This window comes from Populus nigra, chromosome 13 (assembly GCF_951802175.1).
Source record: "Populus nigra chromosome 13, ddPopNigr1.1, whole genome shotgun sequence".
Classification (NCBI taxonomy): Eukaryota; Viridiplantae; Streptophyta; class Magnoliopsida; order Malpighiales; family Salicaceae; genus Populus; species Populus nigra.
Window position 1 is genome coordinate 1991413 of NC_084864.1, and position 14714 is coordinate 2006126.

The window sequence follows — 14714 nt, forward strand, 5'->3', positions numbered from 1 at the left end:
TGTATATATTAAATGGTAAAATTATACATGTTATACATATGCATCTTACATTCAACAAATAGAAATATTTATGTTTTATATAATATATATATATATATATCTCAGATTAATTTTGGATCAGGGATTAATTTTGGATTAGCTTTCGAGTTAAGTTTAACAATATCTATATTATATTCATTATTTATCAATTAAAGTAATTATTAAAAAAAAACTCACTATCCATTACTCATCAATGTAATTATATTAAAAAAAAATCCACGCATTCAGTTTTATATCCATCAAGCTAGGATTAAATTGTCATTCTTACTTATAATTGAAAAATCAATGCAGGCAAACTATTGGTCATGACTAACAATATAAATACAGTATTATGACTGGCTGCTGTTGTAAATTGTGGCTGCTAAAATAAATCAAAACTTGATTCCAAATTATATTATTATTTATTTTTTCCAAATAAATCAGAATTTGATTCCAAATTATTTTATTTTATTATTTGTTAATATGGTATAAAATAATTTAAAATTTAAAATTTTGGATTGTTGAGTATTAATAAATTTTGATGATGGTGACACGTTATGTTAATTTGTAGTGAATTATTGATGTTAATATAAGTTTAATTACGAAGAGAAAGGAATTTATATTTAATACATGAAAGATGATTTAAATATATATTTTATAGTCAAAATAATAAAAAAATATATATAGGAAGAATTTGTCTTTATTTTAATTTGTGGACTACCATGTCAGCATATAGCTATGCCCTTATTATACTATATTTTAAAAAGTATAAGAAAAACATTGTGCATGTATTATGGATATAAACTTATTATACTGTGAACTATACTATAAACATAAAGTATTTGTACTATAGATAACAGTAGTGCTTGGGAGGCGTTATCCTTGCAGCAAGACCCAAAACTATTCGGTTCAACTTGAAGTCGACCATACTGAGTAGGTAGACCCAACACTATTGGATCCGGTTTTGGAGCCAAATATTTTTATTTTTTTATTTTTTTTATCTCTTTAGATTTTTTTCTTTTCTCTTATTTGATTTTTTTCATAGGGTAAAAATAAATAAATTGATGAGACTTTTTTTATATTGTACAAAAGTTGGGTGATGATATTATTTTTTCATTTGAGGTTGGGTTGAATTTCCTTATTAATGCATATTTGTTTTTGCGTTTCAAAAATGCTTTTATTTTTTTCTTTAATTCAAATTAATTTTTTTTATGTTTGTGTATTATTTTGATGTGATGATATAAGAAAATCAATGTTAAAAAATATAAAAAATATTATCTTAATATATATTTTTTTAAAAATAACAATTATGTAAATAATATAATAACTAATATATTAACTCGCGCTCCGTAGTGGGTCAATAATATTTTTTTAAAATGTAAAAATATTTGAGTTGGATTAAAAGCACGGAATGTACTGTCATCATCACCATCTTCAAATAAAGTACTTTTTACAGTAGCACCATGGATAACATAGCAGAGCAACGCCCAATACACTAACAACTAATTTCTTTCTCTTTAATTTTTTTCCTTTTAAGATATTTTCAATTTTGTTTTTTTTCTCTTATTGAATGTTTTTTTTCATACTGTAAAGATGAAATAAATTGATGTAAATTTTTTTTATATTATACAAAAGTCAGGTGATGATAATTTTTCTATCATTTCAGGTTGAGTTAAATTTTCTTATTAAAACATATTTGTTTTTGTGTTTCAAAAATACTTTTAAAAAAAATTAATTTTTTTTATTTTTTTACTTCAAATTAATATTTTTTTTAATATTTTTTGTATTATTTTGATGTGATGACAGACTTAATAAGCCCGACCCAAAACTATTGGGTTTGGCTCCACAGCTAGATCCAAAACATTTAAAATTATGTTTCATATTTTTTTTTATATTTGAAATAAAATTATTATTGATTCGCTGCCAAACACAAAGCAATATACTAGGGCCATGTTTGTTTCCCGGAAAATAGTTTCCGGAAAACCACTTTCCAAACTTTCTTGTGTTTGTTTACTATTAGGAAAGGTAGTCGACGGAAAACACTTTCCAGTCAAAGGAAAACACTTTTCGGTCAATGGAAAACACTTTCTAGTCAAAGAAAGATTTGACTTGGTTTCCAGGAAAGTGTTTTTCCTTTTGACTGTATTTGTTTTCTGAAAAGTGGTTTCCGGGAAAACACTTTCCAAACTTTCATGTGTTTGTTTGCCATTAGGAAAGTTGGTCAACGGAAAACACTTTCTAGTCAAAGGAAAATTTGGCTTGGTTTTTAGAAAAGTGTTTTTCTGGAAAATTTGGGCGGAAAACACTTTCCGAAAATTATGAAAAATTTAGAAATGTCATTATTTGCTGATTATATCAAATTTGATCCTCAAACTTTTGATTGCTATATATATTTTGTTTTGAATATTTATTTTTTAATTTCATCTCTTAAAATTTAATTTTTATATTAACTTTGATCCTTATTTTTATAATTGCTATTTGCTTTTTCCTTATCATTTTTTTATTGAAATTTTTTATCTATCAAATTTGATCCTCATTCTTTTGATTTTTACTTATTTTATTTAAAAAAATTTATGAAATATTAATTATAATTATTTTAATTTCTTCATCTTTCAATTTTTTTTATTTTTTTATTTGATCTCTATTATTTTGATTATTATTTATTTTATTTGAGATAATTTATGAAATTATATTTTTTTCAATTTCATTCCCATTCAACTTTTTAATTTGTAAGATTTGTTCCTCATTATTTTAATAAACTTGAAAAGATAAAACATTAATAAGTTATTTTCCAGCCCATTTTCCATAACATAATCAAACACTGAAAAGTGTTTTCCAACTTATTTTTCATTATATTACCAAATATCGGAAATTACTTTTTCGGAATTCACTTTCCCTGAAATTCACTTTAAAAAAAAACTACTTTCCAGCAAACAAACAGGGTCTAGATAATATATGTAATCGGACAACATTGACTTAGCTATTCCTAGTCATCGTTCTACTGTGATTCCTGGCTAGTCTATGTTTGGAAGCGATGTTTATTTTTTAAAATTAATTTTTAATTAAAATATATTAAAATTATATATATTTTAATTATTTATATTAATACATCAAAATTATTTAAAAACATTAATTTAATATTTTTTTTTAAAAAAAAACAAAATCATCCACGTCACCAAACATACAACTACCAACATCAACCGCTCGAAACATCCTCGTCTAGTAGTTGCGTGGAATCACGGGAAGATTCGATGTAACTCTAACTTCCAACGCTGAAGTCTCATTACTCCACAAGTTTGGTGTTATTTTTATAAATATTAAATAAGGATCTTTTGTCCAGAGCTCGTCTACGTGTCACACCGCCAGGGAGATTCTCCTTTTCTTCGCCCGGCCCCCCCCTCCCCCCGCCGGGAAATAATAATAATAATAATAATAATAACCGTGTGTCAGATTTTGTTTTTTTTTTTAAAAAATACCATTGGCCTTTTAACCATAGCTATAAATATTCAGTGACTTGTCGGTTTAAGTCTAACCTAACAATTAATTTAGAGATTCATGGACTTGAAATCTAGATCAGTTTTGTTTTAAACTATATTTTTTTATATAAAAAATAATATCATTTTGTATATTTTTTATTTAAAAAATAAAATAAAACTACATTTTCTTATCCAATCCCTGAGCTATCAAGATTTATTACACAACTCCTTCTTCACTTGTGTGGTCTATATTAATTTGAATTTGTCTAAATATTTTGAATTATTCCATTAAATATCTTTTTTTTTTATTATCGTGGGTATCCGTGCCAGCTTGCGCGCATCTCGATTAATCCCACGGGCCCTGAAGTTACCATTAAATATCTCTTTGATTTTATTGGTTATTGACTTTGTAATAGTATCAATTGATATCTTAGTGAATTTTTTGGTGATGCTTGTTGGTTCTTGTCGATAACTTGATTAACATTTTATTTTAATAATTGATTTATTATGTATTTGATATTATTATAGTTTTTGCAATTGTGATTTTTTTTAAAAATAGTTTTATATTTCATTGTAATAATTGATTTATTTTTTATTTGGCATTTGGGTAGCTTTTGCAATTGTGATTTTTTTAAAAAATAGGTTTTAAAAAAATATTTTTAGTTGTGATTTTTAAAAATTAGGTTTAGAAAAAAATGTCTTATGTTAAAACTACTACGAGGTGAATTTTTACATGTAAAATAAATAAAAACTAGATTTTCATGAATGAAAAACATGTTATTTTATCTTCTATAAAACTAAGATTTGAAACACAATTACATGTAGATTCAGTACAGAAAGCAGAAATTATTTGACTGAGTGTGTTTGGGATTGTGATAGTGGTGTCGATTTAAAGTGTTTTTCGCTAAAAAATATATCAAAATAAATTTTTTTTATTTTTTTAAATTATTTTTGATATCAGCACATCAAAATAATCTGAAAATATATAAAAAATCATTTTAAACAAACAAAAACTTATAAAATTTGAGGGAACATAAATGTAGTTTAGATACTTTTATTAAAAAATTATAATGATGCTGGTTTTATTAAAAATAATTAAAATAATATTATTTTAATAAAAAAACATAATTATTTCTTGACCTACTCCTCAACCCTAATTTTGGGTGGAGTAGAGCTGGATAGAGTTTTCTAACAGTGTTTTTAACAAAATAATAAGGCTCGGAAGACCCAAAGTAAAAAACTGGGCCTAATTCCCTGATTCGGGGCTCTCTTTTTTAATTTTCCAATTGATTTCTCACTCTCGAAAAAGAATACCTCCCTTTCAAAATTTTCTCACCTTCATTAGTTCTGTTTCAATTTGATCGTTCATCAACGATCCAGGTATGGCCTTTTCAAATTTAGGGTTTTTGTTTGTTTGCTGAGAAAGTCGCTGAAAGCGAAGAAAAATGTCAACTTCTTTGCTGTTTTTTTTTTTAAAATTTATGTAATTTTATGTACTGCTGATAATTATGAACACATTTATAGCTTAAAGCTATGAAATTCCAAATCATTTTGATAAAATTTGTGTTGATAACTGTGAAGTTTTGAACAAGGGAATGTGTTTATGAATTCAGTTGATTTAATTCTATGCTGTTTTTTTTCTTCAAAATTCCAAATAGCAAATACATGGTGGGTCGATTCTGGTCGTATAGTTTTGAGGCTGTGTAGAGGGGATTTGCTAATATCTTTTTGGATATGGTTTCTTGTCATTTGCTAGTAGCAAATACATGGCCTGTTCTTTCATATTTTTCTCATGTGGGTTATGGGAGGTGCATAAGTGATTCGCTGTAAAATAAGGTGTTACAGTCACTTCAGCCTTAGCATTCCACATTATTCATTCTGTTGATACAGCGTTGGTGGGTTGTTTTTGTGTTGATTCCCAATAGCAAAATTCATGGTGGGTGGGTTTTGGTCAAGATGGGTTTTACTATTTTCCTTCTAGATATGGTTACTATGCTGTTGATATGCCGTACTATTCTTTCGTTCTTGTGTGGTTATATCTATGAATATAGCACGTGTCTTGATTTCTTGGAGTACAGCAGCAATGGAAACTGAATTTTTATGTTGGACTGATAAATCAAGTTGTAGGTTTGGATAATGGGAAGATAGTCTCCAATTATGTGGCTATGGTTTGGGTCTGTTTTAGTTCACGATGTGAATAATAGACTGTATGGAATGACATTTAGAGCAATCAAGGAGGATAGGAGCATGCGTCAACATTATTATATCAGTCTTTCAAAACTTTGGAAGCTTTATTGTGGAAAAAGTTCATTTGATTTTTAATTTCTGATATGTATGTATTATTTGGTTTATGAATTTGATGTTATTGATATGACTTTAGTTGTAAAGGCTAATTATGATGGAATGTGTTTTTGGACTGAAAAACTTGAAATGTCTAACTTGTTTAGGTTTTGAATGTATTGTTAGAGGTTGAGTGTACCATCCTATATGGATTCTACTTCCACAGCTGAAGCAGACTATGCTGCGTTTCTGGAGAAGGTGAAACGTACTGTTTACATTGACAACCTTTCACCACAAGTGACTGAATCTGTCATGAGAACAGCTCTAGGTCAGTTTGGGACTGTGAAGAATGTGCAGTTTATCCCAAACTACACAGGACCCAAAAATATCCCATGCTGTGCCTTAGTGGAAATGGAGTGTCTTAGACAAGCCGAAGCTGTTGTTTCAGAGATCACCCAGTTCCCCTTCATGATGTCTGGGATGCCTCGGCCTGCTAGAGCATTTCGTGCAGAAGTGGAGATGTTTGATGATCGCCCAATCAAGCCTGGTAGAAGGATACAGTGCCGTTGGGTGGACAGAAAAGACCCTGATTTTGAAGTGGCAAGTAAAATTAAGCGTCTTGTCAGAAAGCATGCTGCTGAAGATTTATTTTTGCTCCAGGCAAGTTCATGTGACAGCATCCATTGAATTTCAGTTTACTTGCTTGATGCTTGCATGTTTTTCGTGTAGAGTAGATTTTTAATATGTTTTGGCTGGTTATGTTCTTTTAAATTGCCATTCTCATTTGCAGCAACAGTTGGCCCAAGAAGAGAAGCTTGCAAAGCAGCAAGAGGAAACCCTCAAAGCAAATTATAAGAAGTTCACCATAATAGATAATGTTGTGTCTGATGGAACTGCTCCTGGTTTGGCAAAGTTTTACAGCATGAAGGTTTTCGATGCTTGATTAGTTCTGAATCAGTAGAGATCCTACAAAACATAAGAAATACAATAGTCTAATTAGCTCGGTGTGGGCCACATTAAGATAAGATTTTTGTATCCCAGGATGCATTACCAGCTTTGTAATCCTGCTTGGGTCCATCTTTTAGATATCAGAGGTGTAAATCCAATTAGCTTGGTCATTCTGGATTAATGTAGTTAAATATTTGAGGAAGGGTAACCGATACAGATGGAGCTTTATGAACTTCATCTTTTTAACTGTGCTTTTGTGTTTCCTATGTAGTAAGATCATCATCCACTCATCAAAACTGATTGGTCTGGATCATGAGTTTAAGTTCTTCGACTTCTCAGAATATTATTGCTCTATAGTTGCTATTTTTTCCTTTAAGAGTGCTCTTAAGTGGTATTTGTTGCTCGTAACTGAAATTGCTTTCTATCCCTCTTTCTGGCTGCTACCAGTTGAGTGAGAGCCCTTGTTTGGGCTGTGGGGACAACTTGTAAGAGACCTCAAGGAAAGTTACTGGGAATGGATTAATCATACTCGTGGAAAGCAGCGGTATGATCATTTTCTAACTAATCAGGGATTGGCTCCTCATTAATGTGTTCTCAAATGTTAGTTCTCAGCAATGCATTCACAAGTTGAAATGAGTAAATGAAATCCATCAACTGAAGCCAAACTTTTCTCTGTTCTGTAATTGCTGAAGTAAAGTTTAGTCAAATACTTCCCGATGCCTTCAGCATGTGTTAGCACCACTTGTGTCTTTGAAGGCAAAGGCCGGAATGACACTTTGATTTTTGTTTTGTTTTCTCGTCCTTTGTTTTATGTTGGCAAACATAGTTTCCTATCTTTACTTGTGAATAGGAGAGGGGAGATGGGGGGATCGAGCCTCACCCACATCTACCCAATCAAAATCCACCTCTGTATTGCACTTGATGACATCTTCTTTCTTCACAAATTCCTTATCTCCCACCAAGAATCCGACCCCAAATCAAGTCCTTCCACACTCCATCAAAGCCATCACATCCCTCCTCGCTACTTTCATCACCTTGACGATTCCACGGCTTTCAGACCCTTTTCCTTGCCCTTTCTTTCTATCTCGAATGGCTACCAGCTCTTTACGGTCCCTCAACCACCATCACTCCCTCCTCAAGTTCCATCCCTCAGACACCACCCCTCCCTCTTCACTCTTCCTCAAGCCTACCACCTCCATCTCCGTCAACACCGACACTTCTCTCTCCCTCTCTATCTCCTCCCCAACAATCACCACCGCTTACTCCGTTTCCCCCACGACCTCCACTACTCCCTCCACTTCCAAAACCTACTCCCTTGACCTCCTCCAGCAACTTCTCTCGAACCAAAACTTCCGCGAAGCCGATGAAGAAACCCGCAGACTTCTCATTGTTCTAGCTGGTGAAGCAGCACAAACGCGTGGCTATGTCTTCTTCTCTGAGGTCCAGTTTATCTCAGAGGAAGACCTTAAAGACATTGACGAACTATGGAAAAATCACAGCGACAACAAGTTTGGATACAGTGTTCAGAAAAGAATATGGCAACTGAAGGCCAACAAAGACTTCACCAAGTTCTTCATCAAAGTTGGGTGGATGAAGAAGCTTGACACTGAGGTTGAGCAATACAACTATAGGGCTTTTCCTAATGAGTTCATTTGGGATCTTAATGATGGTACTCCTGAAGGTCACTTGCCTTTGACAAATGCACTCAGAGGGACACAATTGCTCAAAAACATCCTTAACCATCCTGCTTTCAAGGTAGATATTGAAGAAGGGGAGGGAGATAAAGTTGAAGGTAATGAAAATGGTGGGCTAAAGGAATTAAGGGATAGCTCAAAGCTTCCATTAAGCAAGAGAATACTGAAGACAGATTACAGCTTTTGACTAAGAAATTCGAAGCAAATGATCAGTAAACAACAGAGATGGGATTTGGATTTTTTTTCCATGTACATGTAATGAAAGTCGTTGATTAATTGCATCTTTTTTATTTAAATATATTTTCATGCTTCTGTCTATGTAGTGGGCAAATATTATATATATAAATGAGACTATGCCCTGTTGTTTTTACATTTGGTGCAGCAAGGAGCCTGCCCTTCTTGTATCTTTTGTCTGTCCTTTTCCTATGAAACCATACATCCTCAGGTGGGAAGGAGGTCTTGTGACCTTTTATATGGATTAGTCCCAAGAAATTACTTATTTACTTGTGATCAAGTGCCTGAGCCCCACTTCATGACAAAAAAAAATAAAATAAAAAATAAAAATCCAAGCCTCATTTGATAGGGTTTTTCCCCCCTCAAAGATTCTCATGCAGGTGTAAACTAGCTATTTAAAAACAATGCCTGAAATAAATACCTTGAGTCGGGTCATAGGCCGGGCCAAACCTCGGTACTATATTTACCCGCTGAGAAAATATATAGTCAGGATATAGGGCCTGGTAATGAAGCCCATTAATACTTTTATATTATCATGAATTAACCCAAACCCAAACCCAAACCTACTTCTAAACTACCCAAGTCCAACAACCTCAACACCTTCCTCTTTTCCAATCTCTGTCTGAAAATAAAAAAAAAATAAAAAAAACCAAAAATGTCAGGGAATCAGCAACATCTTCTTCGGCTAGTCCTGTCCTGCCGGAAAATAACAGCACAGGTAACAAATCCGACGACTTCCACAATAATCGCCATGGCTTCCTCCGCTGAGCAAGAATCCTTCCTCTCTCACTACCGTAACTCCACTCTCTCTCGCTTCCCTCGCCAATCCTGGGACTCAAAAGCGGCGTCGCGCGTCGGGGAGAAATTAGGTTTTAGATTAAAGGGAGTTGGTGTTAGTAACATCTATATTGATTTAAACGAAGAGTTGTCAAGGCCGATTCATTATAGAAAGCGTGTGTTACCGTTGTTTGATTCGGTGAAACGCGTTGGCATTGTAGTTGATGGAGCTGAGAAGCTGGGAGAGATCGGTCATGTTTGATGGGCGGTCAGGATTTAATTGACGAGTATGCATTTTTTTATAAGAAGAGGTTCCTTTCTTCTTCTTCTTCTTCTCTCTCTCTTTTTTTGCCCTTCTAATTTGAATCGATTTGATTTCAGAATTGTAGATTATGATGGAATAATTATCACATGAGAATGATTTTTTTTTTTTTGCAATTTTATTACTATCTTGTCTATATTTTCTTACCCAATTTTTAATATGTAAAGCTATACAAACAAATGAATTATCCACCTTTAGATTAAAAGTAACTCAAATTGTTAAGCTAGTCATTTAATTTGCAATTGTTTTTTAGCATGATCTAAACCAGTAACATTATATATTAATTCGGTATTAATCCCGAATTTATGATCATTTCATGACCATAGAAAAAAAAACATTATGTGTGTTTTGGAGAATAGATGGTTAGACAAGGGTATGCTTAGTGTCGATTGGTATCCGGGGTCGAGGGCAATTAGGAGTGTTTAATTGGGTTGTTTTGATGTGGGTAAGAAAATAGGTAGGCTTTGGATTTATCTGAATAATGTAATTGTAGTTTTGGTTGTTACATTACTAGTAACATTTGTGTTTTGGTGATGCTTGAATTGTTTGCATGTTTGAAGTCATTCCCATGGTAAATGCTGGATTGCCATTTTTCTATGACACAATTTTGATCACGATTGGGGTTTTGGGATCCTGAGTTTGTTTGGTGGGCATGGAGGAGTGGGTTGGTGTTATGTAAATTGAGTAATGCTAGGTGTGTAGACATGATATATTTTGGAAGTAGACTTCAAGTCTTGCTGACCTTTTCGTTACTTTCCAAGCTCATGATTCTGTAGTTGCCATATTGTCTTTGATTATCAACATTGGGGAACTCCTCTATTGAGTTGAAAGTAAACCTTAATGGCCTTTTTTTGCTTACTGCTTGTGCATTTTGAGTGTTAAAATTTATCTTAGTAACATTCCTCGATGATCCTTTCCCAGACGATTTGAGTCTGTTACTAGGTGATATTACTAACGTTTCTGGTCTCTACCTGGATCCTTTATTAGTTATGCTTTGCCATCCTTATAACAGATGAAAAGGTGCACGGGTTGTTGAAATAAATGGGAAAAGGACTAGAGGAGAGCAAGGAGCAAGGATTATAGAAATTACTGTAAAGAAAGATGTGGACCTGGTGAAAAAATAAGAATACCATTGCTTCATTTGTTACACTCTTGTATTACTTCTCATACTTTGAGAAAAGATTGTCTTATATTACTAAAAAACGAAGTATAGATGGAATGGACATCATCTTCGTGGTATCATTTTCATGGCTCTCAATCTGCCCACCCACATTTGAATACTTTTGAGTGTATCAGCATACCCTAGAAACTCAAATTCTCTACTCTTAATCATGCTACAGACATGTTGAAACCTGAAATTCAAAACCACATTAAGTGCTTCGAAACAAGTAATATCCTCCATCTTAGTCTCTAACAGCTCATACTTCTCAACAATCTCATCCCACATCTTGCCTTTACCCTTCATCATCCCCAGCCAATCAAACTTCTCATCACTCTCTTCATAGGCCACAAATCCAACATCAAAGACCTCGAACAAGACTTTCATAAACTCTTCCACGTAAAAACATCACCATTTGTGCAATTGAAGGCTTGATTCTTAGCTCCATCAGTCACCGCTGCCCATATTTGTTGCTCAGCTAGCACCCTTGCATCAGACATGTCACAGAAGTGCTTCCATGTGTATTTGTTCCCAGGGTATCGAAATGGTAACCCTTCGTATTGACAGATAGTGGCATGGACAGATAGAGTTAGCAATATGTTGTCCACACTTCTTGAAGAAGCAGGTGTTCTGCAGTAAGTTGGCATGGTTACAGGTAAGAATGCTGCTCTAATTCCTTCTGCCTTAAGTTCAGGGAAGATGATGCCCAAGGCAACCTAAAGATGACACAAAATAAAATTACAAACTCTCTTTCTCTGTGTCTCTCTCTTTTTTTTTTGGACTAGACCTTATAAGAAAAAAAGTATGCACAGGGAAAGATAATTTTAATGCTAAATATTTTTTTTCTTCTAATGTAATGATCTCTTTAACACATAAGATAAGAAAAATTAGAATCCTAAACTGAATAGAAAAACAACATAAAATTTAAAATTAAACTAGAAATCAAAAGAAAATAACGAAATTGACTAGGATAGCATTTCATGAAAAACCATTGCATCATTAGTTACACACTATTGTATTATTTTTCTTACATTGAGAAGAAACAAGCTAAGCATTGATTGGAGTGGACATCATCTTCATGGTATGATTTTCATGTCCCTCAGTCTCCCCACCCACATTGGAATACTCTTTAGTGTATCAGCAAACCCTTGAAACCCAGATTCTCTACTCTTATTCATGCTACAGACATGTTGAAACCCAAAATGCAAAACCAAATTAAGTGCTTCAAAACAAGTAATATCTTCCATCTTAGTCTCAAACAGCCCGAATTTCTCAACAATCTCATCCCACACTTTGCCTTTACCCTTCATCATCCCCAGCCAATCAAACTTCTCATCATTCTCTTCAAAGGCCACAAACTCAACATCAAAGACCTCACACAGGACTCCCCATAAACTCTTCCACGTAAAAACATCACCATTTGTGCAATTGAAGGCTTGATTCTTAGCTCCCTCAGTCACCGCTGCCCATATTTGTTGCTCAGCTAGCACCCTTGCATCAGACATGTCACAGAAGTGCTCCCATGTGTATTTGTTCCCAGGGTATCGAAATGGTAACCCCTGGTATCGACAAATTGTAGCATAAACAGATAGAGTAAGCAGTGTGTCATTCGGACTTCTTGAAGATGCACCTATTATTATTGATGAGCGATGAACTGAGTGTGTAATTGAAGGCAAATAGGAGGCAACCAAGTCTTCTAAGGCATAATAGAAATTGGGGTAGGGAAGTCTGCCTAGGTCCTCCTTGAAAGGTGGCTCCTGATGGACAAGCTCGCCTCTAAGTGAAGGGTCAAATATTGGACCCATGTAGTGTTTGGTTCCGGTTAGCAAAGTGACATGTCTGAGCCTTGAAGGGGCAGTGGATTTGAGGGCATTAAGCACGTTGGCTAGCATGGTGGAGTTCATGGAGATGTTTACTTCTTCATTTCCATGGTGTTGCATGGAAACCCAGAAGACGTGGGTGATCTCATGGGCTACAGGTGAGAGTTTGTTTGCTGTATCGGCACAGTCTAAGGCATCAAGAGATATGAAACCGTCGACCAAGAAAGCGGGAAACCATCTTGGCAAGGGACGCCTCGCTATGCCATACACCTTCCACGGCCTGCCTGGAGTTGTTGGCTTCTGTAGAGCCTCCGCCAAGCTAAATCCTGCCAAGCCAGTTATACCCACAATCAGGGCAACTGATGCATCTGAAGAGTTTTCTTTCTCCATAAAGAATGCCCAATTATGTTTCTTTTTGGCCCTAGCATTGCACTGAGATATCCTTGAAGATAAGAAATCCTCCCCATCTTGTTTTTTTTTTTTTTTTTTTTTTTTTTAAATTTCTGACCATATATCCTCAGAAATTGACCCTACATCCTTGAAATAAACAACCGGAATTCTGTGGCTATGGAATGCTATGCTATCTACAAGAAGAATAATTAATTAAAGCTTTTTTCTAGATATACTGAGCATGCTCTCGAAAGTATCCTGTTTGTTTACAAAGTATGATAAAAGATTGTTTTCTAATATATTAAAATTTATTTTTAATATTAATATATTAGAATAATCTAAACATATAAAAAAAATTAATTGAAAACTAAAAAAAATTCAAAAATATTTTAGAAGACAATGCCAAAATATAATGATCCATCGCTTCACACCGTGGATATGATGAAATGCAGCCAAACCCCACCTGAAATGAATGGCCTGAAATCGAGATTGAATTGTCAAAATGCCCTATAATTATTTAATCCAAAAACGTATGAACAAAATCAAAATGTAACATCAGCCCAGTAAAATTTGATGGAGATAGTCTTCTCTTTCAGGCTCTATTTCTGTTTTTTTTCTTTTTTCTTTTTCATTAAAAAACAAAACAAAACGGTACTTTCTTTTGAATCTTAAACTCTCAAGTTTTTTTTATATATTCAAAGATATATAGTATGTAATACTAAGGTAGTGCTTTTAAAAATTTATTTTTATTTAATTATATGATAATTAAAATAGATATTCATAATATGATTAAAATTCTGGTGAAAAAAAATTATTTTTTATCTAAAATTATCTTTTCTCACTCATGTAATTTTTTGTTTTGTTTTGTTTTGACAATAACATGCTCTTTTTGTTTTTGCTAGCATCATGATTTATTGAGTAAAAATTACTTGAATTAAAGAGGAAATAATATATCTTTTTAATGAAAAATCATCTTTCCTTATCTGTGTATTTCTTTTTTTTTATATAACAAAAACATGTTTTTTTTTAATTAGAAGTATTGTTCTTAAGACAAAAAAAATATTATGATTGTAGCAGCAAGTTTCAATAAAAAATAAAAAAACCATGAATTAATAATTTCATATACATCTATGAATAAATATAAAAAATAATAAATATGAGAAAATTATATAAAAAAGTTTACAATGAGAAAATAACAAGATAGATATTATATTTTTATTGAATATTAATGATAATTTTTTTAACAAATTCTTATGTTAATATATAATTAATCATAAAATAATTGTTAATATTGTCATAAAGCTATAATCTTCTGGAATACTATGATATAATTAGAATAGTTTTAAAATCCGGTCCAACTTGACAGGTTGATCCGGGACCCGGCTGACCCAGGATTGGAACTGGGCCGGATTTAAAAAAAAAAAATAAGAGAAGTAAAAAATTCGGGTGACCCAACGGGCTGACCCGGTCAAAAACCCAGTTGCAACCCGTTGGCTATTTTTTTTTACCAAAACAACATCGCTTTGATTTATATAAAAAACCGGGTTGACCTGAGTAACCCGATGATCCGATCGAAACCTGGTGACCTGGGTCTTG

At 33.1% G+C, this 14714-nt stretch overlaps 5 protein-coding genes across 9 annotated transcripts; 3 read left to right on the forward strand and 2 right to left on the reverse strand.

Moving 5' to 3' along the window:
* The first annotated feature begins 4667 nt into the window (after positions 1-4667).
* On the forward strand, positions 4668-7098 carry LOC133671561 (ASI1-immunoprecipitated protein 1). 3 transcript variants are annotated; one of them, XM_062092338.1, is made up of 3 exons: positions 4668-4874; positions 5942-6434; positions 6571-7098. In XM_062092338.1, the coding sequence occupies exons 2-3, from the start codon at positions 5982-5984 to the stop codon at positions 6715-6717; spliced, it is 600 nt and encodes a 199-aa protein (XP_061948322.1). In that variant the 5' UTR covers positions 4668-4874; positions 5942-5981; the 3' UTR covers positions 6718-7098. The 3 variants fall into 3 exon arrangements, with proteins under 3 accessions (XP_061948322.1, XP_061948319.1, XP_061948320.1); XM_062092335.1 differs by having other exon boundaries at positions 4671-4874; positions 6565-7098; XM_062092336.1 differs by having other exon boundaries at positions 4671-4874; positions 5961-6434; positions 6565-7098.
* Positions 7099-7568: 470 nt separating this feature from the next.
* LOC133671560 (tetrapyrrole-binding protein, chloroplastic-like) lies at positions 7569-8786 on the forward strand. Its single transcript, XM_062092334.1, has one exon. The coding sequence runs from the start codon at positions 7644-7646 to the stop codon at positions 8601-8603; it is 960 nt and encodes a 319-aa protein (XP_061948318.1). The 5' UTR covers positions 7569-7643; the 3' UTR covers positions 8604-8786.
* A 431-nt stretch (positions 8787-9217) lies between these two features.
* LOC133671571 (uncharacterized) lies at positions 9218-10991 on the forward strand. 2 transcript variants are annotated; one of them, XM_062092352.1, is made up of 2 exons: positions 9218-9714; positions 10762-10991. In XM_062092352.1, the coding sequence occupies exon 1, from the start codon at positions 9306-9308 to the stop codon at positions 9687-9689; it is 384 nt and encodes a 127-aa protein (XP_061948336.1). In that variant the 5' UTR covers positions 9218-9305; the 3' UTR covers positions 9690-9714; positions 10762-10991. The 2 variants fall into 2 exon arrangements, with proteins under 2 accessions (XP_061948336.1, XP_061948335.1); XM_062092351.1 differs by having other exon boundaries at positions 9219-9738.
* Positions 10860-13216, reverse strand: LOC133671570 ((S)-8-oxocitronellyl enol synthase CYC2-like). Of its 2 annotated transcripts, none has more exons than XM_062092350.1 (2): positions 11940-13216; positions 10860-11538 (listed from the first exon to the last, which is right to left on the reverse strand). In XM_062092350.1, exon 1 carries the CDS (start codon positions 13116-13118, stop codon positions 11985-11987), a length of 1134 nt encoding a protein of 377 aa, XP_061948334.1. In that variant the 5' UTR covers positions 13119-13216; the 3' UTR covers positions 10860-11538; positions 11940-11984. The 2 variants fall into 2 exon arrangements, with proteins under 2 accessions (XP_061948334.1, XP_061948332.1); XM_062092348.1 differs by having other exon boundaries at positions 10860-11624.
* LOC133671461 ((S)-8-oxocitronellyl enol synthase CYC1-like) lies at positions 10975-11555 on the reverse strand. The gene is made up of 2 exons (XM_062092230.1): positions 11364-11555; positions 10975-11277 (listed from the first exon to the last, which is right to left on the reverse strand). The coding sequence occupies exons 1-2, from the start codon at positions 11553-11555 to the stop codon at positions 10975-10977; spliced, it is 495 nt and encodes a 164-aa protein (XP_061948214.1).
* Positions 13217-14714: the final 1498 nt, after the last annotated feature.